The 23,451-nt window shown below is 31.2% G+C and overlaps 1 protein-coding gene across 2 annotated transcripts in view; it reads left to right on the plus strand.

Annotated features, from left to right (window-relative positions):
* LOC103569521 (cold shock domain-containing protein E1) overlaps positions 1 to 9,497 on the plus strand; it is a 102,260-nt gene extending 92,763 nt beyond the window's left edge. For both annotated transcript variants that reach the window (XM_008546859.3, XM_053738658.1), the window contains exon 11: positions 9,015 to 9,497. In XM_008546859.3, coding sequence (XP_008545081.1) covers positions 9,015 to 9,186 — 172 coding nt within the window. In that variant the 3' untranslated portion in view covers positions 9,187 to 9,497. The remainder of the gene's footprint in view (positions 1 to 9,014) is intronic.
* The last annotated feature ends 13,954 nt before the right edge of the window (positions 9,498 to 23,451 follow it).

Raw genomic sequence — 23,451 nt, forward strand, 5'->3', positions numbered from 1 at the left:
ATACAAAAGTATTTTCGAACTCGAAAATGTATTCGCAACAAGTTTTTCGAGCTCAAGGAGCTCGAAAACAGCGGAAAGTTTAGGGCTGGCCCGCAGGGTTAACTGATGGACCGATTTTTTTAGAAGTAACGCTTTTCATAAAATTCTAAAACATTTTATAAAGTTTTACAAAATGAAACTGAAGAACAAAAAAAATGATTTTCATCGATTTTCAAAAATTGGGCAATACTTTGTAGAATTTTTTGTAATTTTTTTTTGCTGTGACGTGAAATTCACAAAATTTTGCGAAATATTAAGTATATCTACAGAATGGTAAGAAATTTTGTCAATAGAAAAATTGCGATTCTAAATTTTATAATCTTAATATTTAAAGAGTTCAAACTTTTGCAACATTTTCTTTGTCATCCTAAATGATATTTCCGGTTTATCATTTAAAAAAATAAAATTCATTTTTTTTTATGATTGTTATATTTTAACGAATCATTGATAAAAAACTATGACTCGAAAATTACATCAGTATTGCACTGAACGAAAGGTAATCTTGGTTCAAAGAGAATTATCTTGAGTCAAGCGAATATTTAGGAAAACAGAAAATGTTCTGATTGAATTAAATTTTCTATCAGTTTTGATTTAAAAAGTTATTTTCTTTATCCAAACGGGTTAGAGTTTTAAGTTACAAATATGTAATTTTAGTTCAAAAAGAAAAATCCTGAAGAAAGTAAATTATTCTTGAACTGATATTTTGATTTTCTCCATTTACGTATAAAATATTTTATTCGATGAAATTTAACTTTTCTACGTAAGGAGTCAAATTTCTTAAACCAACTAGTGACTATTACTTGACCCAAAAATAAAACAAATTTACATCAATTTACATCAATGTGTTTACTAAGTAGTATTGTTATAAATAATTGATACGTAATTACAATATTTTTTAAAGTATTTGTCAACAACAACAAACTTGAACATACAGTTTTTAAATAAAAAATAAACGCACGTTTTAATATAAGACACAGTAACTTCAAATACTATCAATATTGTAAATAAAAAACATGTAGTTGGGTGTATACCAGGGTGCTCCAACAAAAATCGATATTTTTTTTCGTTCGGCTGTTGTAAAAAAATGTTTCTATAGATCAAAAAAAAAATCCTGTCAAAAGGACGATCGTTTATTTCAATGTTAAAAATGGCGCTCGCTCTTCGAATTTTCCCATGCTGATAGCATAGGATTTTTTTTTTATAAAATATCTTATAACTTCATTTGACGTTGAGGCAAAAATTTGAGTCATGGACAGTTTTGTAGCAAATTTTATGCTCTACAAAATTGTTCTGGGGCTCAAAAGCTCTAAAACGTACGGTTTAAAAGTTACAGGATTAAAGTTGATAACTTTTTAAAAATCAACTTTCTAACGGTATTGTTACGTCCCAGCCTGCTCATCAGATGGCTCTGCCAATTTTTAAATCTTAAATAATGAGAGACCGACCTGAGACCTATCAAATCGATATATTTAAATAATAGAATTGTTAATAATAATATATTTTCTTTAAACCTTTATTAATAGACATACATCTAAAAATAGTCAAATAGATAAGATATTTTTAATGCATTAGAATACTTATTCATCGCCGTCGATTTCTCGAAAAGAATGTCGATGAATAAAAATAAATAAATAACGAACATCAAAAAAATAGAAAAATGGAAACTAGCTTGTTCCGGAAATATCTGGAAACTTGAAGAAACATCGTCCGACTACCGACGCAACTGCATCAGCGTCGAACGATGATAACAAATTCCCACTTTTGGAATAAGGCCCTAATATCTTATCCCACTTTTCTGTAGGGTGTCGGCTCGCGTAATGATATAAAAAGTTGATGCCCAATGTATCCCTCACTTAGGCTCTCTCACATTTAGACATCAATCAGAAGTTATAGTAGTGTGGTTTAGTACACGCAAGTAAACTCCCGGTTTCATTAAAACATATTATTCTTTTGACACGAAGTTATTTGTCAAATAGTAATTGTAGAACTCAAGTGTATGTTCAACCTAATTCTTCGAATATTTTATTTTATATGAATAAATCAAGCATATTTATTTTCTAATAAACGACCAAGTTATTTCGAGCTTTCGAGAACTACCCAAGTATCAAAAGATCTACAGTCACGTCATATTTAAATAATTCGCGCCGGCAGATCTCAAGCTGACACGACTCCAGGACGTAACAGTATTGACACCAAAACTGCCATTTTCACGAAAAGTATCAAATAAAGGCTTTGTAACGATTTTCATTTATTACAAAAAAGCTTCAAAAACATCAATATCAATTTTGTACTTAATGATTAAGTAGTATGTTTAATAAATCCTTTTTGATGGAAATCATTATTTTTTGCTTGTATGACATAAAAGTAATGAAGATTTTAACTAAATTTGCTTTAAATAAAATTCAGCTACAACCGAATTTATTATTTTAACAAATTTATTATACCATTATAATGCTCTCCACTTATTTTTAGATCGATTTATGTAAAGATTGTGTTGAAAATATGATCGTAACCATACAATTATTTTGAAAAAGTTATTAACTTCAAATACCTGTAACTTTTGAACCGTACGTTTGAGAGCTCATGAGCTCTCGAACAGTTTTGGAGAGCATGAAATTTGCTACACAAATGTCTATAATTCAAATTTTTTCCTCAACGTCAAATGAAGTTATAGGATAAAAAAAATAGTCCCCTAATTTAAACAGTCTACTATCCTGTGACGTTACATTGCCGAAGACATAGAGTTAAAGGTAGAGTAAGTATGAGTATGTGCGTTAGAGAGAGATAGAGTTAGTATGTGCGTCGAGTTGAGTGCATAGATGGTGAGTTGAGAGCATGAGAGTACGAGTAAGTGTACGTTACTTTGTATGTTTTGGAGCGTCTGTGTGGTTGAGCGTGGATTTAACGGGGGATGTCTAGCTGTGTCACGGATAGTGGCCAAGATAACGTGCCTCCCGACCAGTGATGACGACTAGGCCTAGTCTTAGCCCTCGAGGTTGACGTGGTGATCGCGGAGTGACTGAGATGTCGCCGCCCCTTCGTGTTGATACTCGGAGTTAGCAGGGGTATGTTTACGTTTATTTGGGGATGACAAGCCTCGTTTGAGATGCTCGAGTAAGCCAAGGTTTGCTAACTTCGGATATCACGGGGAGCGACAGAGAAGGCCCGTGAGTCCATAGCTTATATATAGTGGGAGAAGCGAGGATGTGATAGTGACTGAATGTGGTAGAGCGTGCGAGTGAATGGAGTGGGAGACTGGTGAAGAGTAGTTGAGGGAAGACCATGGTGTAAGAGAGTTGAGATTCGGAGTCGCTCGGTACGAGTAGACCCAGTAGTCGAGTTTGGAGTTTTGGGGCGAGTGGTAGTGAGTCGGAGAGCCACCGCGGTAGGCCTCAACCGCACTTGGCCGATGTCGTTTTAGAGCTTATGGTTCTGAGTGTTGGGTTCTTGGAGCCGTTCGTCTTAATATTTGTCGTCCTGATTTACTACATTACTTATTTTATTTTTCTTAATTATCTAGAAGTGTCTTAAGTTTTATGATTCGCCGTCCACGAGAGGTCCCCGATGTCTTACCCAGGTATTTATTTGTTTGATAGACCGAGAGTACTCGACCGCGGGCCGTTCAGGCCCTCCGCGTCATCTTTGCGGTATTTCATTTAGTTTTCTTTCTTTTTCTTGGTTTTAATTTATTGTAATTAATAGGCTTCTTCCGCGTCATAAGAACCGTGATCCTCTCTACACAACCTAGCATACTGAGCGCACCAGGACATGCCGCTACCACCGTCCATTGCTCTCATCTCCGAAGGATTTAGATATTAGGTTCTAACTTACGTGTATGTTTGGTCCAGTTGCCGATACCGGGGAAATAAAAGTTGGCTGGTGCCCGTCAGGATCTGGAGGAAATGAGAGAAGTGAACGGTGGGCGAAGTGTGACCTAGCCCGATTTTGTTTAATTTGAGTTCGAGTAATTCAGTAATTTTATTGAGCAAAAAGTTATGTGTAATTTTGTTAAGTTTAATCGAGCATTAGGAAATATTTACGTTACAATATCCAGAAACTTTTTTCATAACAGCTGAAAGAAAAAAAAATATTGATTTTTTTAAAATCACCCTAGTGTATACTATTATTATTATATCCAATTAAAACTAATTAAATAACAGTACTAACTACAAAATATATAGAAACTCTTTTTATTTAATTATATTCAATAAATATTCAGTAAATACAACGCTACAGCTTTGGCGGTCAAAACAGTCATAATAATAATGATATTTTTTATTTATAGTTGCCACAAAGTTGAAGGAAATTACTATTACCAACTATTGGGTGCTTTAGAAATTTTTTTCCTGCACATGCGCATATCTAGATGTGCACTAGTTCTGTGCGTATTTTATTTCGAGTGAGAAGGATATCGATTAACTAGATCCCGATGACACAGATCTATTGATGACTTAGATCCCAATGATACAGATCCTCAATATCCAAATTTAGTTTAAACAGATACCGAAAACATATCACCCGAATACCGATGACACAGACCTTGATAGCACGAGTTGCTCGTCAAAAAGCTGGTATTAATTAGTTTGCAACTAACTTGACGACAGATTGTCGAAAACTGGGTTCGAATCCTACTGAAGCGGGTGCGGTCATTAATAAGTCTAGCGTTTTTTCTCTGAATTAAAAATTTCCAATTCGATTAGGAATTCAATTATTCGCAGATCTGATAATCTCTGCGTTGCCAAAATTATTAAAAAAAAAAAAAAAAGAAAGAAAAAAGATTTTTAATTTTAATTAAAATTTCTATACATAGACATATCAAGTCATATATGGCCATATCAAGCTATATATAGTCATATCAAACTATATATGCCCATATATTGTCAATTTCTATACATAGTCAGGTCAAGTTATATATGGTCATATCAAGCCATATATGGCCGTATAATATTATATATCGTTATATATTGCCAATTTCCATATATGTCGCATTTATAAATGGCCATATATAATTTGTTTTTCTCGGGCAAAGTCAGTTCGTTGCTCATAGAAAAACAGTCGGTTGTCGACATAAAATAAACTTATTTTATTTTTACACACACATACAACGTTCGTTTTAACAGAATACTTGACGAGTGACGTCAAAGTATTGTACACGGCAAGACTCTGATGCTGTACGAATGATACACGGATAATCCGTAATTCTTAGAATTGCTAGATGAAAAAAAATAAATTAAAATAGAAATAATATTTTATTTCGGTAAAGCGTTAAATTTCATTATATTTAAATAATTCACGTAATTAAATAATTAATTATTATTTACACAAAACGCATCTCACTTGTTCACTAACAAATTAAATTGTACACTTTGTTCAGTCTCGCGCCGATGCTTCGGCTTGTCCACAAAAGGTGGTTTATAGTTCACTCGGAATTTATTTAATGTCGGTTATTTTACTCGGTCACTTTACTTGATCGTCATACAAACGAACTTTAAAATGAATTAATGGAAATTGGTGAAATAAATATGTAAAAATTTCTTTTTCTATAATATTAAAAGCAGATTTATTATTAGTTATGCTTTCTTTATAATTTTTTTGCTAAGCAAGCTTTGGTCGCATTAGGATATTTTGGTTTTTACTCACTCACAACTTGTATCAAATATTGTTTTTGGTTTTCTCGTGTTGTTAAAATGTTGATATACTCTTGAGTTAATTTAATTGCTCTTTCGGCGACATCATTAATTACTTGTAAATCGTTAACAATTCATAAGCCTTTTAAAATGTATTTAGAAAGGCTTTAACAACACGAGAAAACTAAAGACAGTATTTGAAACAAGTTGTAAGTGAGTACAAAACAAAATATCCTAATGCGATCAAAGCTTGCTCAACAAAAAGTTATAAAGAGAGCAAAAATAATAATAAATCTGCTTATATTACAGACAAAGAAATTTTTACATATTTATTTCACCACTATCCGTTGATTCATTTTATAATTAATTCATTTTAAAATTCGCCTGTATGAGGAAAGGTATGTTATTTTTTTATTTATTATAAAACAATGTTTTTTTCTCTTGATTTTCTGTTTAGGCCATGAAATCTACATGATTGATCATTGGTACTCTAGTGATAATAATAATTATCTTTTATCTCAACGATTTTATAGCCAAAAAAGGTACAAATGAAAATAGAATTTAAAATATTATAGAGTTGGTAAGAAACACAAGTTTAACGTTAAATAACTTTTGATCGAGTTATTTTATCAAAAATTCATAAGAAAACTTTTTTGTCGGGCGTTCAATTTCCTATCAAAATAAGCTTCGATCAAATTTTTATTTTGATTTGTTTCTGAGAAAAAAAATTAAAAGTCAAAAAATCCCATGTTATTTAAATGGGAAATGCCTGTTTGTGTTGGATATTTTTTTTTTTTAGGTCATAAACTAAAGATTCAGGGGGCAATCTGTAAATAAAAATCGATTTGGGAAATAACGGACACCCTAATGTATATAGAACTGGCTAACATGTAAGAGTGAAATACGTAGGATAGTAGTGAGCAACATCTGATATGGCGCTGAGTACAATATAAAGAAAAGCCAGTACTACGTAGATAGGACTCACTGTTATCTCTATTTTTTTTTTCTACAGATGGAACTGACTGCTATCTGACATAGTAGCCAGTTTTATTTATTTTTTTCCGTATGAATGTTGAAAATAAAAAAAAAAAATTTTTAAAATGATGAAAGGTTCTTGTAGGGATTTTATTCAAGTTTTTAATGTTACCCCCAAGTTTACTGTACGATCATTGATACCTGAGATACCGATGACCAAACCCAAGAGGATCATTTTTCGTTTGAAGGCTGATATCCCAGCGGCAAGTTGTCGTACGCATCTCTAAAAAAATGCAACTTAAAGCTGATTAAATTTGCTAACCTATCTATGCATTGGTTTAGCTGAAAAATTTTTTTCGCAGCCCGTGGACTCGCTCAAAGAAAAAAAAATTTAGAAAATTTTTGTCTCGCTGTATTACTCATGTTTTTGCAATAGCTGAAGCTCTAAAAAAAATTGATCAAAATGCGTCGACACTAGAGATATCAAGCTATCAAATGCGTTTTTAACTTCCCACTAAGAAAATCGATGATTTTCAGAAATTTCGGGAAGTTATTGTTTCGTCCCCGATTTGCAAAAATCGAAATTCCAACAGATGTAGACGTTTTGAGGTTCTAGCTAAGAAAAAAAAATATCCCATTTTTTCTTAGCTATATCGAGAATATTATTCAGAATGACAGAAAAAAAATTTCATGAAAGTTTGAGACCTTAATATTAATTTTAAGAGGTCTATCATCGCTATTTTTAATTTTAATTCATAATTTGATGTTTTACGTCAGAACTGCTAAAACATGGGAGTCAAAAAAATTAATTTCCACTTATTCTTATGAAAAATTAAATTCCCTACAAAAAAGGTCTGATTGAAAATTTTCGTCAGACAAGCCGTTTTCGAATAATTGAGCTTAATGAATTGATATATTTTTTCGATTTAACATTTTTACTTTTGAATTTTGTTACTGACGAATCAACAAATATCTAAAAAAAACCATGACAAATTTCTGAAGGAAATTTAATGCTCTAAAAAAAAGGTTTCTTAACGTTATTTGCTAAATTCACTCCTTCGAAAGTTATTCAGGTTATTGAAATCGTTTTGACTCAATTTTAACCTTGAATAACATTCGAAGGAGTGACTTTAGCAAAAAACGTTGAGAGACCTTTCTTGTAAAGCATGAAATTTCTTAAAAAAATCTGCTATGGTCTTTTTTAGATATATATTGATTCGTCAGTAACAAAATTCAAAAGTAAAAATGTTAAATCGAAAAAATATATTAATTCATTAAGCTTAATCATTCGAAAACGGCTTGTCTGACGAAAATTTTTAATCAGACTTTTTTTGTAAGGAATTTAATTTTACATAAAAATAAGTGGAAATTAATTTTTTTTACTCCCATGTTCAGCAGTTCTGACGTAAAACATCGAATTATGAATTACAATTAAAAATAGCCATGATAGATCTCTTAGAATTAATATTAAGGGCTCAAACTTTCATGGAATTTTTTTTTGTCATTCTGAAAAATATTTTCGATATAGCTAAGAAAAAAAAAATAGTCAATTTTTTTGGCCCAGTCTAGTATGTATGTATCTATGTACGTACGTATGTATGTAATTATTCTGTAACTTTTGAACGGATGAACCGATTTTGATCGTCGTGGTATCATTTGACCCGGCTTGTTAAATACTATAAGCTCTGAAAATTTGAGAATCGGTAGGGTACGTTCGCAGATATTTCAAAAATACAATTTTTTCAAAAATGTTTTTTTTTTTTAATAACTTTTAATTCGCTCGATGGATTGATTCCATAATCTAATCAGTTCTGAAACTTTGCAAGCCGCTTTGAATACCACCTCAACCATCAAAATCGGTTCATTCGTTCAAGAGAAACTGTTAACGAAAGAATTAAAAAACAATTTTTTTTTTACTTTCTTTGAAATTTCTCTAAAACGTCTTGATAACTTAATTTAAAAATTTGATCAGCTCTAGAACTCAATAAAACGCGTCGATCGCCACTTCAACCGTCTCAATCGGTGAATTCGTTCGAGAGATATCGTTGTAGAAAAAATGGTAATAAACGTTATTTTTCGAAAATAAAGACATACAAAAGTATTTCCAACAATAATTTCGAGCTCAAGGAGCTCAAAAGCAGCGGGAAGTTTTGAGTCTTGTCTGCAAGGTCAACTGACAGACCGATTTTTTTTTTTTCGATACGATTATTTTTCATGAAGTTACAGTCTTGCAAAAATGTCTAAAAAATTTTTAAAATAATTCTGTTCCTTTAATTTATGACATGAGTATATATATATATATATATATATATATATATATATATATATATATATGTATGTATATACATACATCTAACTCTTTTTTTTTTCCAGTGGTGAATCAGTACAGCAACGGCCCGAACGTTTAATCAGTCGATTACGTACTATTTCGTTAGAAGACGCTGGGCCAAAACTGACAATAGTAAGACAACCAAAAGGACCAGATGGTACCCGTGGCTTTAGTCAAGAACGTTTACAACATACATCTGGTGTTATAGAAGAATAATCAATTACTCTACGTTATGTTTGATTTGAAAATAATTACTTCTTTTGAGTTCATGAACGTTATTTCTGAGATTATTAATTTAAACCAACGCTAATATTTGCCAAAATAATGTTATGTGATTGTTAAAAATGAGACAAAACATTTATGCTCCCGAAAAATTGATATGTATTTCTGGTATTACACGACATACTTGATATTGCAAAAAAAATTTTATCCATCAAAATTCAAGAAGATTAATTTTATTCACTATATATTGTGATTATATTTGATATCTAAAAGATATTTTGATTTTATATAATTATCTTGGTTTATTGGTTGTTTTTTTATGTATCCTTACAACAGATGGTTTTATTATTTATATTCTTCGAAACGAATTGAATATTGCGAATTATCCGGAGTTAGATTTCAGTTTATTGAATGTTTGAACCATAATTCTTGCCATACTGAATAAAACTGAACATTTAATAGATATTGAAAGCTTCACACGAATAATTTCAAATTATTAACGATTAGTATTTACTCCTTGTGATTTCCTCGTTTCCATTAATGATTTATTTGAAAACTGAATCAACATAACATGAATAAAAAATATTGGAAAATTAAAAAATGCACACCTCAATTGCTCATGAGAATTATTAATACTTTATATTTTTGTTATAACTTTGATGGTATTATTATTTTATTGCATTATTGATTATTATTTAACTTTTAGTATATTTACTTCTTTTGTCATTTCTAGTTTCATTTTTTTAGTTGAATTTTTATTATTTAAAATTTTTAACTTTCCCCTCAGAAAATCGAGGATTTTCGGCAAACTCGGGAAGTTACTGTTTTTACACCGATTTACGCATATAAAATTTCATCAGATGTCGGCGTTTGGAGGTTCTAGGAAGCTATTTCGACTATTTTCAGAATTATGTCCGAGTGTCTGTATGCATGTGTATATCTGTATGTATGGATGGATGTGTGTGTTTTATATCTTCTTAATAAATTAACTGATTTAGATGGTTCTTGCGGCAATCGAAAGAGATTATTACACAGAAAAAAAGAATGTCTTGGCGTAAGAAGTTTTTTCTTGCCGCAAGAATATTCTTTGCAATTTTGAATGAAAACGAAAATTTTCTTCGTTCAAGAACAAAATTTTCTTAAATTTAGTCATCTTGGCATAAGATTTTTTTTTTCTTCAACCGATATAATATATGTATCTTGAAGTAAAAAATATTTTCTTAAAGCGTGAAAAATAAACATTTTGCCCCGATATACAATTAATTATCCGAAAAGTAAAATATTTTTTCTTGAAGAATAATTTATTTTGATTCGAGATGATTTGTGACTCGAGTCAAGAATTAAAAGTACTTGACTCAATGGTAAGAAATATCTTGGCTTAAGTATTTGTTGTGTTGCGGCAAGTAAGCGTAGATGCTTGAACCAACAGCAACTGCGCTCACGGCTCAACTCAAAAATTCTCTTGGGAAAGCTAACTGTATTATACTAAAGTGGCAGTAGTGTAAACTTTACACTGTACAGTGTGCTAACTGGATATGGGTAAAGTGAACGAATGTTCAGGGAATGATCGGATAGCATGACTGGTAAAGCTCTCGCGTGATGCCGAATCAGTCTGGGTTCGATTCCTACCATGAGCAAACCATTTATTTTTCTCAAGTTGTTCATAAACCATTAATCGAGGGTGTTTACTTTTTATCCCCTCTAATGCCGTATTTTGATATTCTAAATATACACACATAATTTCCTATTTCACAACATTTAATAATTATACTAGGTTAAATTCGCTCAAAAATATAGGACGATATATTTTTTTAAGTAGAGTCATTTATTTTCTTGAATCGAGACTACGTTTTTTTAAGTTAAAAAGAAAAATCATCAACGGGAGAATTTTATGTCTCCCGTTAAGTAAATATTTTCATGATTCAAGAAAAGTTATTTTATTAAGTTCAGAATAGTAGATAAACAGGGATGTTTCCCCTCTCACAACAGGGATCTGCAATACCATCGTGAATAAGTGGGGGCTGGGGTAATCTTCCATACCGACAGTACTACTTAATGGATTATATTCAATTATACGATCATGTAAAATAAGACAATATGCAGATGTTTGATCCGGAAGCTGTTCATCAGATTCAAACTCAAGACGAATATCAACTGGTCCAAATTTAATAGATTCATTTTGTTTCGAACGGTCGATAATATAGAGTGGCCCTTGTTGTAAATATTCAGTTTTTGTCAATAATGGTTTCGATTCTTTATTATAGTATGACGTTTGAAAATTAGTATACATATCATATATTAAAGCATACTGATTACGACTAATGTTTAGATTTAAATTTCCATATGGATAACTTTGAGAATTGAGAAATAGCTTTACATCTCTGATATTACAATGATCGAATTGACTGGCGCTTTTCGTTACAACATTTTTTCTTGCAGTTTGAAATCCTAGGATCACATATCGTGGTTTTTTCAATTGTGTTGAAGTCTTGATTGGCCAAACATGTTTCGTTGTTCGAGGGAGTAGTGGGTATTCATACAATTGCCATGTGTGAAAGCTTATTGATATAGCTGGATCATTAGCAATAAAGTTGAGTGCTTGAATTTTTTGCTTGTCCGACATTGTAACGTATGGGACATTCTATTCTACCTTATTGAGAAGAACTTTCACTATTTCAGCGTTATCACCAGCAGCAGCAGGTGTATGTATATATGTATTAACATCAGAATTTGATCTTATCAGAATCAATTCATGTTTAGCATTCATGATATTACGATTATAATCTTCAGCGAATGCAAGTATGTAACTTAGTGGTATAGAAATGTTGAAATATCCATTGTCATTAGTTAATTTACTGTCATTACTGATCAACCATCCAGCATTCTCCATCAAATTGAGTTGCTCAGGACTCAAAGATATATAATTTTTCATGATACTTGTAAGACCCACATTTTTACATCTATCAATTTCAACAGCATTTAATTCATAGCGTATTTCTTCAAACATATGACAAATAGCCATATTGTTCATAGTTGCACCTGCGCCGGTACCATCTTCTTTTACAAATCTTCCACAAATGTGCAGAGAACTTTTGCTTGGTAGGATGCATAAGTCTTGATGTTGAATACTGATTCTAATTTAATCACTATTGTTAAATGTTGATGATGCATAAGGTTGATGTGAATGAATCTCATAGTGAGAAATTGATTCATCAAAGATGATTGGTTTCTGAATGTCTAAGATTCCCGCCATGGTAATATAATGCAGCACAAATTAACTTTTCTTATTTTTCCAATCTTCCACGTAATTTTAATCCTAGACTTATGAGGAATTCCACGTTCTGAGGTGTTAGCACTCTGACAGGAGCACGATGACTGATGGGCTTCAGACATGATGATCCACTTTTATAGCTGCTACCAATCTTTTTATCAAATACAATTCCCATTATTTCACTGATTTTATATGCAATCTTATTGTAATCGTTTCACCACGAAAATTCACTAAATTTCCATCTTGATCAACAATGTGCAGCTGAAGATTGTGTATTGACTGTACTGCGACTGGTAAGTAAATGATGTGAGATGGGACTTCAATGATCTTATATCCGGGTGCAACACTTGGGAAAAACTCATGAACTGTGTGAAGTTTATGGTTATTCATATATGCACCATTAGTAATATTGCACTCAACTCGCAGTGCATTGATTTTGAGGATCTTTATTGGTAAATCAGATTTGTGTATAAGGTTCGGTTCAAGTCGACGATTTCCAAATCCCAATAATGATGCGATTATATCTTTCGGTTCAAAATTTACAATTCGATTACATTTAATTTTACTATGTAATTCATTGTTATTTGCTTTGATACTCAATTCTATATCCTTAGGTAATTCCTTTATTGAATACTTTTCAATGTCACGTAGTTCATAACTTCCGGTTGGTATTGTTATAACTTTATCTGCCGCCTTTCTATTTGCGCTGGATAAATAGAACTTATTACAACCTTTATCAATATTAGGTATAGAATTGAATGTTAACAATTCCACAAGTCCCAGTACATTAATTTTTTCTGGTGATAATTCAATTGGTGGAAAATATTGAGCTTCCAATGTGGAAATAGCTCCAGATAGTGTTAGCGTCAACGAATCAGCCATGACTAACACATATCAATCAAACCACAACATTTATAGTTCATTATTAAGAAATTTTAAACACAAATGTCCACATATAACGGTATCATAATCTTGATACTTCTGATGATTATATTTAACGCTACCAACATCGAGATATTTCATGAGATCATTTGGTGGTTGGAGGTTACCAAAGCTGTCAAAATAAATGGTATCATTGCCATTCTTCTTGTATGCAACCCAATGAGTTCCCCGACCATTTTTATCATCGAGATTTATGATTGCTGACTCTTTTTTTCACGGACCAGTCTTTGGTAAATTATTTCTCATGAAAACACCTCGGAAATATGAAATTTTTAAATTTTTTGCATACTCGATGAAATCGAAATTGGTGAGAGCTCGATGAGATAGCGTTACATGTTTTTTGGTGGGGGGCTCAAATATAATCCCATTCCAGTCTTGTACGGTGACGAGTATAACCCTTTACCCAGGGCTATAGCTTCTATTGTTGAATTATGCCGTTTAGTCTCCTCCAATTCACGTTTAGCAGTCTTAGCAGCATTTACAGCTTTAGCGATACCAGCAGCGCCCCCAGCTAATGTACCAGTAGCGCTTAAGCCAGCAAGAATTGGTATTAAAAATGGAAACAATCCACCCACTTTTAGTGATGGTATTGGTAATATACGTGATGATCGTTTATTTTTTTATCCACCAACCATTTTTACAGCTTCACGAGCACCCCGTAATGCCGACCTAAACGGTGAAATGAGTACACCCTCATTCATAGTTTTTTAGCTGATTTTATAATTTGCCTGATAGGAACAAGTTTTTTTGTTTTCTTTAATGTCTTCTTTTTCTTTTTACCATTTCTTCTAGACTTCTCCCTCTTTATTTTCAACTTCTTTTTAACCGCATCCATCTTTTTCATGCCCATACCCAAACTTCTCTTCACTCTCATGGTTTTATTAACTCCCCAAGACACGGCTTTCTCACCAAGGCTGGCATCTTTTGCATGAAGACGTTGTAAAGCTTTTTCAGCAAGATCTTTATCAGCCGCATGACGTGCTGCCATATTGTCAGGATTTTTAGAATAAGCAATGTCATGCGCTTTACATGCTCGGTCTAGAGGATTTACTCCCGGATCACCTCGAGGTAGTCTTTTTGCTAATTTCATACCAGGTCCACAGTACTGATATCCCGGTACATGTAATTCTACAGGTAGTTTATTTATAACACTGTTAACAAAACCTTTACCACGCTTAGTTGCGACTTTACTGATAGGTCTGCTCTTAGCCATTGTCGATCTATGACTAATCTCAATCATATAAATACTCGATACTTATAAGTATATTGTTGAGTTAGAATTGAGTCATCAGCGGATTAACATAGTAATTAGTGTTCTTAAAAAAATAATTCAAAATGAAGTTTGAAAAACAGACAGCTAAATTACCTGTGATCAATTTTGATCACATAATTCAAGGTGATGAGAAAAAAGTCCAAAAACGTCATAGCGCGCTGCTACCGAATACTGTTCGAGCAGTCCTTTGTGGACCATCAAATTGTGGGAAAACAAATGCGCTTCTTGCATTGATTACTCATCCTAATGGCTTGAGATTTGAGAACATTTATGTATACTCTAAATCACTAAATCAGCCTAAATGAAAATTCTTAGAATCAGCATTACAGCCTATAGAAGGAGTCGGATACTTCCCATTTAATGATCATGAATCAGTTGTAAATCCAGATGATGCACAACCGAATTCTCTTATGATATTCGATGACGTCGCTTGTGAGAAGCAAGATCATGTTAGAGCATATTTTTGTATGGGGCGACACAAAAATGTTGATAGCTTTTATCTCTGTCAAACCTATACGCGTATACCAAAACACCTGATACGCGACAATGCCAATTTTCTTGTACTTTTCCGTCAAGATGAAATGAATTTAAAGCACATATATGATGATCATGTGAATACAGATATGCCGTACAGTGAATTCAAAGATTTATGTTCATCATGCTGAAATGATAAGAAAAGTGATAATAAACACGAATTTGTTGTTATTGACAAAGATAGTGAATTGAATAATGGGCGTTATAGAAAAGGTTTTGACTGTTTTATAAGTATAAATTAATCATCTCTATAGAAATTGACACAGTCTTAAAGGACATTCAAGTGTGCAAACATGGCGTGTAAAAATATGTCTCAGCAGAAAGATATGCTGCTCCAAATAACTAAAATTAGTGATGCGATAAGACAAAAGCATAAAATAGTAAAAGTTGATAAAGACACTTCTGAACAGACTGCAAATGAAATGTTTAAACCTATTGTGACACCGTTGAGAACATTAGTTGAGAATTCTAAAGCTTTAAAACATGAAGTTAAAAAAGAAGAAGAATCAGTGCAAAATTTTTCTCTGAAGAAACGTGAACATAGTGACTATCAAACTATTTATGATAATAGTGACACACATCGCGGTCAGAATACTTAGGATGACTTAAATGTGAACAGTACTAGTAGCAGCAACTTGGATGAAACCATTTTATCTTATCCTCCAACCTCTACAAGCACACCACTGAAATATAACTCTATATCTAAATATATTGATATGTTGAATAAAAACAATCCTAAAGGCTTGGATACAAGATTTGGTATTCGTAAAAAAAAGAATCAATTATTTTTTGATAATTCACCTGTTCAATTTACAGATTATGTAATATCAGTAAATAATCAAATTCATGTTCTATCTCCGGGGCTTATGGAATTGTTATTTAAAAGTGATCCAAATGAAAATTCAATTACTACAAGTGATTTAGATGTGTACCCTAAACTCATTGTTTCAACGAATACTTACAGGAAAAATTATGAATCTGAAAGAAGTCTTTATGTTGAGAGGACTGCTAAATATACTAAATATATTGCTGACTTTGTTCAATCACCACTAAAAAGAGGTAAAGGGCTACCTGACTTTATGATTGTTTTAAAGAAACGAAAATATGTGGATTATGTTTATTGGGATGATCCTAATGAACTCATAGATCGCCTTCGCCTGTTAATAGCATCTCAAGCAGCTGGCAACACTAATCATTCTAATGAAATAATTTCAATCATTGAAGAGCTACGTGAAGCTAAAATTATTTATTAAGACATACATTAACAATAATTCATCATTTATAAAATATCATTCGGGAAGGAAGGATCATCAAAATGAGTATCGATATATTTGGACGTGTATCTTCCCAATTGAATCAGACACAATTCAAAGGCTGTAGCAGTAGTGTTGGACCACCGGGAAAAGGTTTCAAGTTGACAGATGATGGACAGTTTGACTTAGACGGAAAAAGGTTATGTAATGTTGCCGAACCTAAGAATGAAAGTGATGCAGTCACATATAATACTATGAAAATTGCAATCAAACAAGAATTAGACAATGTAAAAGCAATTAGTGACTACAATAAATATTGTATAACTGATCTTGAAGATAAAGTAACGGTTGAAATAGTTAAGCTAGAGAATAAAATGACGAGTAAAGATCCAGACCTCAGTATCGAATTGAGAACCAAAGTGAGCGCATTAGAAGAGAGTCTTAGTGAGCTGAGTCTATATAATCAAACGCTATCAAATCGTGTAACAACGCTTGTGAGATCTGTGGTACGTGATGGTCAAATATTAGCTGATATTGAGCATAGAGTATCTAAACTTGAAAAAAATGGAAAATGAAAAGAAAGTAACAGCCCAAGAGCTCCACAAACAGGCTCGAAAAAATTATCTTCGTCGGCATGTTGACATTCGTGGACTTGATGAGACTTGGCAAGCTGACTTGGTTGAGATGATACCATACTCTACGGCTAATAGTGGATATAAATATCTACTTACAATTATAGATATTTTTTCAAATTATGCTTGGGCAGTTCCAATCAAAAGTAAAAGTGGCATTGACGTCAGAAACGCTATGAAGTCTGTGTTACAGCAAAGGCGGAAACCTTGACATCTTCATGTTGATCAAGGCAAAGAATTTTATACTCAAGAGTTCAAAGATCTCATGAAACATTATGGGATTCATATATACTCAACGTTTAGTAATTTAAAGGCCTCCATTTGTGAACGTTTCAATCGAACTCTTAAAAATAAAATGTGGCGTGAGTTTACAGCACGTGGACATTACAAATGGATCGATATACTTGAAGACTTAATCGATAATTATAAACACACGAAACATCGAACAATAAAAATGAAACCTGCCAATGTAACTGTTGGTAATGAAAAACATATACTTCAGATAATTTACAAACCTCTTCAAAGTGAACAGGCGCGAAAACAAAATAAATTCAAAGTTGGAGATAAAGTTCGAGTAAGCAAGTGTAAACATGTTTTTGAAAAGTGCTACACACCAAACTGGACGACTGAAATTTTCACAATTAAAACAATACAAAAAACGAATCCAACAACTTACAAACTGATTGATTATCAGGATCAACCGATAGAAGGAGGATTTTATGCAGAAGAACTCAGTAAAGACAAGTATCCAGATGTATATCTAGTTGAGAAAATAATTAAAAAGCATGAAAGTAAAATGTATGTTAAATGGTTAGGATTTGATAATTCACATAATAGGTGGATTAATAAGTCTGATTTATAAATTTATCATGTATTTTTATAGAATTAATAAATAAAAAAATAATAATAAACAATTTTGACTTTTTATTAACCATACTTATTTATTCGAATTTATTTTTACAAAACTTAGAATTAATTACATTTATCTACATTATTATTATTTAGTTTTATCTTTTTATTTGATACTTTATAACCCCAAGGTAAAGTATCGGTTGAGGTGTCACCTAATTTCCTTTTCTTATCACACCAACTTAATGCTAATTTACTTTGTTTAATTGTTTTCACTTCATGATTACTACTTCGAATCAAATATTGATGTTTTGTTATGTTTACATGATCCACCAGACAAGCCTTAAAATCATCAAACGTGATCTTTCGTAAAGTGGACCCTTTGACTCCCTTAGCTCTCTTTTTAGCCATTTTATTCTGATAGATTTTAAATGCATAAAGTTTTGCTCGTAACCCAACGAAATCGGTAATAATTTGACCATTACACTCATCTTTCATAAGTCCAATCACTTTTTTATTTTTTAATGGAATGTTGTAAACATTATTTGGTGGGTAGTCAGAGGTATCGAATTTTCCGATATCACGTTTGATGGTGTCATATATATATATTGGGTACATTAAATTGATAAATTAAACTATCAGTATCAGTGTATAATAATTTTGATTCATGACTGTTAACATTTTTCTTAATACAGTTATAGTGAAAATCATAAATAAAAGTTTTTGATAAGTCTAAGATGCTAAAACAAATGTAAATTGGTTTATTAAAGTATAGATTTACTCTCTTTAATTCTATTATGACTAGGTTTTTATCGAAAATTGTAAAACTATGGAAATTCGGTTTTGCTATTAGAGATTTTGTTCCATATCTACCCTCCCACTTGCTTACCATTCTCACATCCTTATATTTTCGAACATTTTCCATAGTTTTACCGAACACTGCATTATTCATAAGCTTGTAAAAGTTCTTTTCAAATTCATTTTTTGCTATTTTGCGACAATCAGTATTTTTATCGATATATGGCTTTAACCAAGCTGATTGTTTAAATTTCAAGACTCGATGAACTTTTATAAGCTTCATTCCTAAATTAAGACACTGTTTTAAATTTTTATAATGAATAACATATTTCTCCTTAGAATAAAGTGTTGTAGCTAATTTTGAATATTTACTGCCTGGCAGTATAAAATGTTCAGGGCACAAAGGTAAATCTTTATGCTCATCATGTAATTCTATAGGATATTTAAAATCTACTTCTAAAATATATCCAATTGACTTATTATCATTAAAAAATTTATTAACATTTTGTACATCAATATCCTCATGTATCCACTCAAAAGAATCTTGGGGCAAAGGCATACTCATAGCTGCTCCGTATAAATTATTTACATCATAATACATGAGATAAGATTCATCTTTGCTTTGATCAAAATCTTCACCCATAAATCGATTATTAACTTTTGCATATCGATTTTTTCATTGAGAAACACCGCCTCTTATACCTTTTTCAAAGAATAATATCATCTCGGGATCATTTAATAAATCTAGTTTTACATCTGTGAGCTTAAGCATAGCATCAAAAGCAAGTCCCGGTGCAGTGTAATAATGCAATGGATCTAACTCATATGTTTTGTAACAACTGCTACGGAAATTCTCAAATATATCAGCCAGTAATAAGACGTCAGTTTTTAAATATAAATCGGAATATTCTCCGAGGGTATTTATATTAATTTTATTCCAAACTTGTTTGGCATGATTGTAATCTTCGTCTGAAATATCACAATCACTAAGTTTGGAATAAAATAATTTTTTGTCGGGTAATTAAGCATCGTCAAGCTTATCAATTGAATCAATGTATTCATAGGGAAATACACCTTCACGTATAGCTAATTGAAATTGCTGTGAGTCAAAATAATATTTTTGTGTAATTTTCTTATCCCCATCGTCAAGATATGAAGCTAATTTTTCAATACTTGATGCCATAAAACGAAAAGAGTCTATAAATCTCAGCTTCACAAATGTATTTTTTATTGACTCGGTGAATGCAATATATTTTTCTTTATTGATTGGTAAAATACTGATTTGACCATCGAAAACTGTAGACAATGACCTAATTATGAAATGTGAATCATAACCAGATAGATTATGAAAAATAACAGGAATAGTATGACTCCGTTTATAATTTAAATTACATGCATTATGGGTAGGACCTCTATATTTCCCCGTAAAATGACAATGGTCGCGGCACCTTATTTCACCAGCTGACTTAAATAATTTTCCACAGATGTGACAAGCTTTTGAATTATTATGATAATATTGTTCATCTGCAGTAAGTGGTAACATTTTAACATTATTTTTTAAATAAGTGTTAACTTTTCTACCTAGAATTTCTAATTTTCTTAAAAACCATCTAATACAATCAACTGAACGATTGATTTCAAACCTCGATAAGCAATTGTCATAACTACAATGCAGGTAATAAGCAACACTGTGAGGGATATGCCTTTGCGTATCATTAGTCTCAATCTCAAGCGTACATTCCAGGTCAGCATATACTACATAAGGTACAGGATCCTTATGCTTTAAATTTTTAAAACTTAACACTTTATCTTCATCTCGCTCTGGTAATCTCATTCTTACTTTGTTATATTTCAAGCAATCTGGCTTGTGTTTCTCAAGTGAATGTTCAAATCTAAAATGATTTAAACATCGATCGCAAAACCATAATTTTGATTGACATTTTGTAAGCTGACTTTTAACTAATCTAGAGAGATTTTTAATTAAAGCAAAATGATTTATAGGTTGATAACTTTCAGGATTTTCGTCATCATCATGCAAAGTAATTTCTGTCTCGACCATTTATAAATGAATAGTTCCTTTAGTAGAACTATTTACACTTAAATATAAAGGAACTATAATATTATTATCTAAATAATCTTCTTTATTTTTTACAGTTTCTGATTCTATACCGTAAACGTTGATCTTTAAATTGTTAAGTTTTTCAAATTTAGGGATATCTTTGAGAGATATCGGAAATCTAATACCTTGATGGTTAAAAACTGCATCCACATGTTGATATGATGACACTCTTTCAGGGTGGTTATTTTTTGCTGGAAACAATGCAGCTTTGATGCACCAAAGAAAGCAGAGACATCATGATTTTTGATGTTTAGAACAGCCTTTTTGAGTTTGATATCTCGGGGTAGATTCACATATGTTGAAAAACCAACTTGCAGTGGAGCGTATCGTGATATGTTTACAATTAAGTTTATAATTTCACTCAAACTCCATCCTGAATCTTTCTGATTGAATTCTTCAACTTTTTTCAATAGCGGCTCATATACACTATCATTGAACCAATCAGTAAGTGGAGTAGATAAGTAAATTTCATCGCTTCTAGTTTTCAAGGATTTATTGTCTTTTATAGTAACGTCACTTTTAACATTTTCAAAACCGCATAAAAAAGTGACGCTTACTTTTAGGTTTCCCTCATGTTTTTGAATATTACTAATTTTTTCGATGATCAAAACTTCTGCATCATTTAAAAATGCTCTCAAGTCAATATGCCCTCGGTTAACAACACAACCGGTCTTAACTCTATTTTGGAAGGCATTTTCCAAGTCCCGCCATTGAACAAAATTATTGGTATTGAGAGCACCACCAGTCACTGGCTTAGATAATTGTAAAAATTTATCACTATACCAACACAGAAGTGAGATGTTAGTTTGTAAGTTTTTCTTTTCATGAACACTGCTTTTACGTTCTAATAATAATTTATTGAACTGTTCGCAAGTATCATTACAAATTCTTGTCCAAGTGTCACATTTCTCTTCACTCACAGCATCAAGCTGAGATAATAGTTCATAAGCTTGAGCTACTGTTTTAAGAACATTATTATATTCAGCGATAGACATTATAATGTTCTGTTGCAGCTACAGTATTAATAATAATATATAATAATTGGAGTTTTTCACAACTGAAACGTGTTTAACTTAAAAATCAACTGATGATTCTTACTGAAAACTCTTTCTTATATAGACAATAATAAAACTTCTGACCAATGGGTAATCTTGAAGTTATCATTATTTATATTAATTCTAGGAAAACAATTTCTCTTTTAAATGTTTAATAATATGACACATTCTTAAAAAATTTTAATGTATAAATTTCAAGATAAGAGTTCTTAAAAGGATGCATTTTATTTTCTTTATCAATGATATTTTTGAGTTGTATATATTTATCGTTATTATTATTATTTTCTTTTTCATGATTCATCTCCAAAAAATTTTTTAATTGAATATTTTGATGTACATACATGTGTAGCAATAAATCACTTCAACATAATTACTCGAAATTACGAAAATAATTATTTTTAACGATTTCTTACATGTTAATTGATAAAAAAGATTTTTTATTTATTGCCTCTCTTAACTGATTCCAAGAGATCTAATGCACTATCATAATTATGTGAAATTATAAAAAATAATTATTTTTAATATGTTTTTAGATGTTATTTGATAAAAAAATATTTTTTTTATTGTCTCTTAACTGAAGCAAAGAGATTAAAATAATAGTCTGATGCACTATCATAATTATGTTAGTTTATATTTTCTCTATGGTGTTGTGATAAGAATCTTAGTGAAAAAATATTTTCGAACATTGCATTAAACGGAAACGTTTGCTACGCAAGGTATACTAATAAGTACAAATAAGAATTCATTCAAATATAATTTAAACCTCTAATGAGTTCTTTGTATTGGAAACGAAAGTTAGAAATTTTATGGCCTCTATACAAATAAGACCCTTATCTTACATAAACTCAAACGTATAATGACAATTTATTTTTAGTTGAAAATTAATAATCCACTAAAAAATGCTACTCTGTTTTAAGATAGAATTAAAAAACTTACAACTGATTGTATTGATAACAACGTTAGAAAAATAAACGAATTATCACTAATTATCCTCTCCACAAATAACCATTAAATATTATATTCAACATATTATTCAATTAAATCATAAATGATTGTTGTATATGAGAAAAATATTTAAATTAGATTAAAAACCAATGAAATTAACAAATTTCTCATGTATCAAACTTAAGTATGTAAATAATAAGTTTTGAGATCTGTTGAAATAGTTTATTTAAAAGCTTAATAATTTGTATTTCTTTATATGGAAAAGCTTCAATTATAATTTTATTAAAATTTAAATAAAAAAATCATTAAGATATAGGTATATAAATTTATTTAAGCATTGTTTTCATAAGATATAAATTTTATAGAAAAAATTTTTTTGGGTGGAGCTTAAAATTTATTTTGATGGTAGTGGAAATAGTGATAAGGTTTTCGTCAACTTTTTTACCAAAACGTAACAGCTATTGGTCATTACAGGATAATTATGGGTTGTCTTTATTGTAGTTAAGTAGGGATTTCTTGTATATAAATGGCTGCATTTTAATAGTATACAACATATCTTCTACTCAATACTAAAAAGTGTAGTTGGTA

The sequence above is a fragment of the Microplitis demolitor genome, chromosome 4 (genome assembly GCF_026212275.2).
Source record: "Microplitis demolitor isolate Queensland-Clemson2020A chromosome 4, iyMicDemo2.1a, whole genome shotgun sequence".
Lineage (NCBI taxonomy): Eukaryota > Metazoa > Arthropoda > Insecta > Hymenoptera > Braconidae > Microplitis > Microplitis demolitor.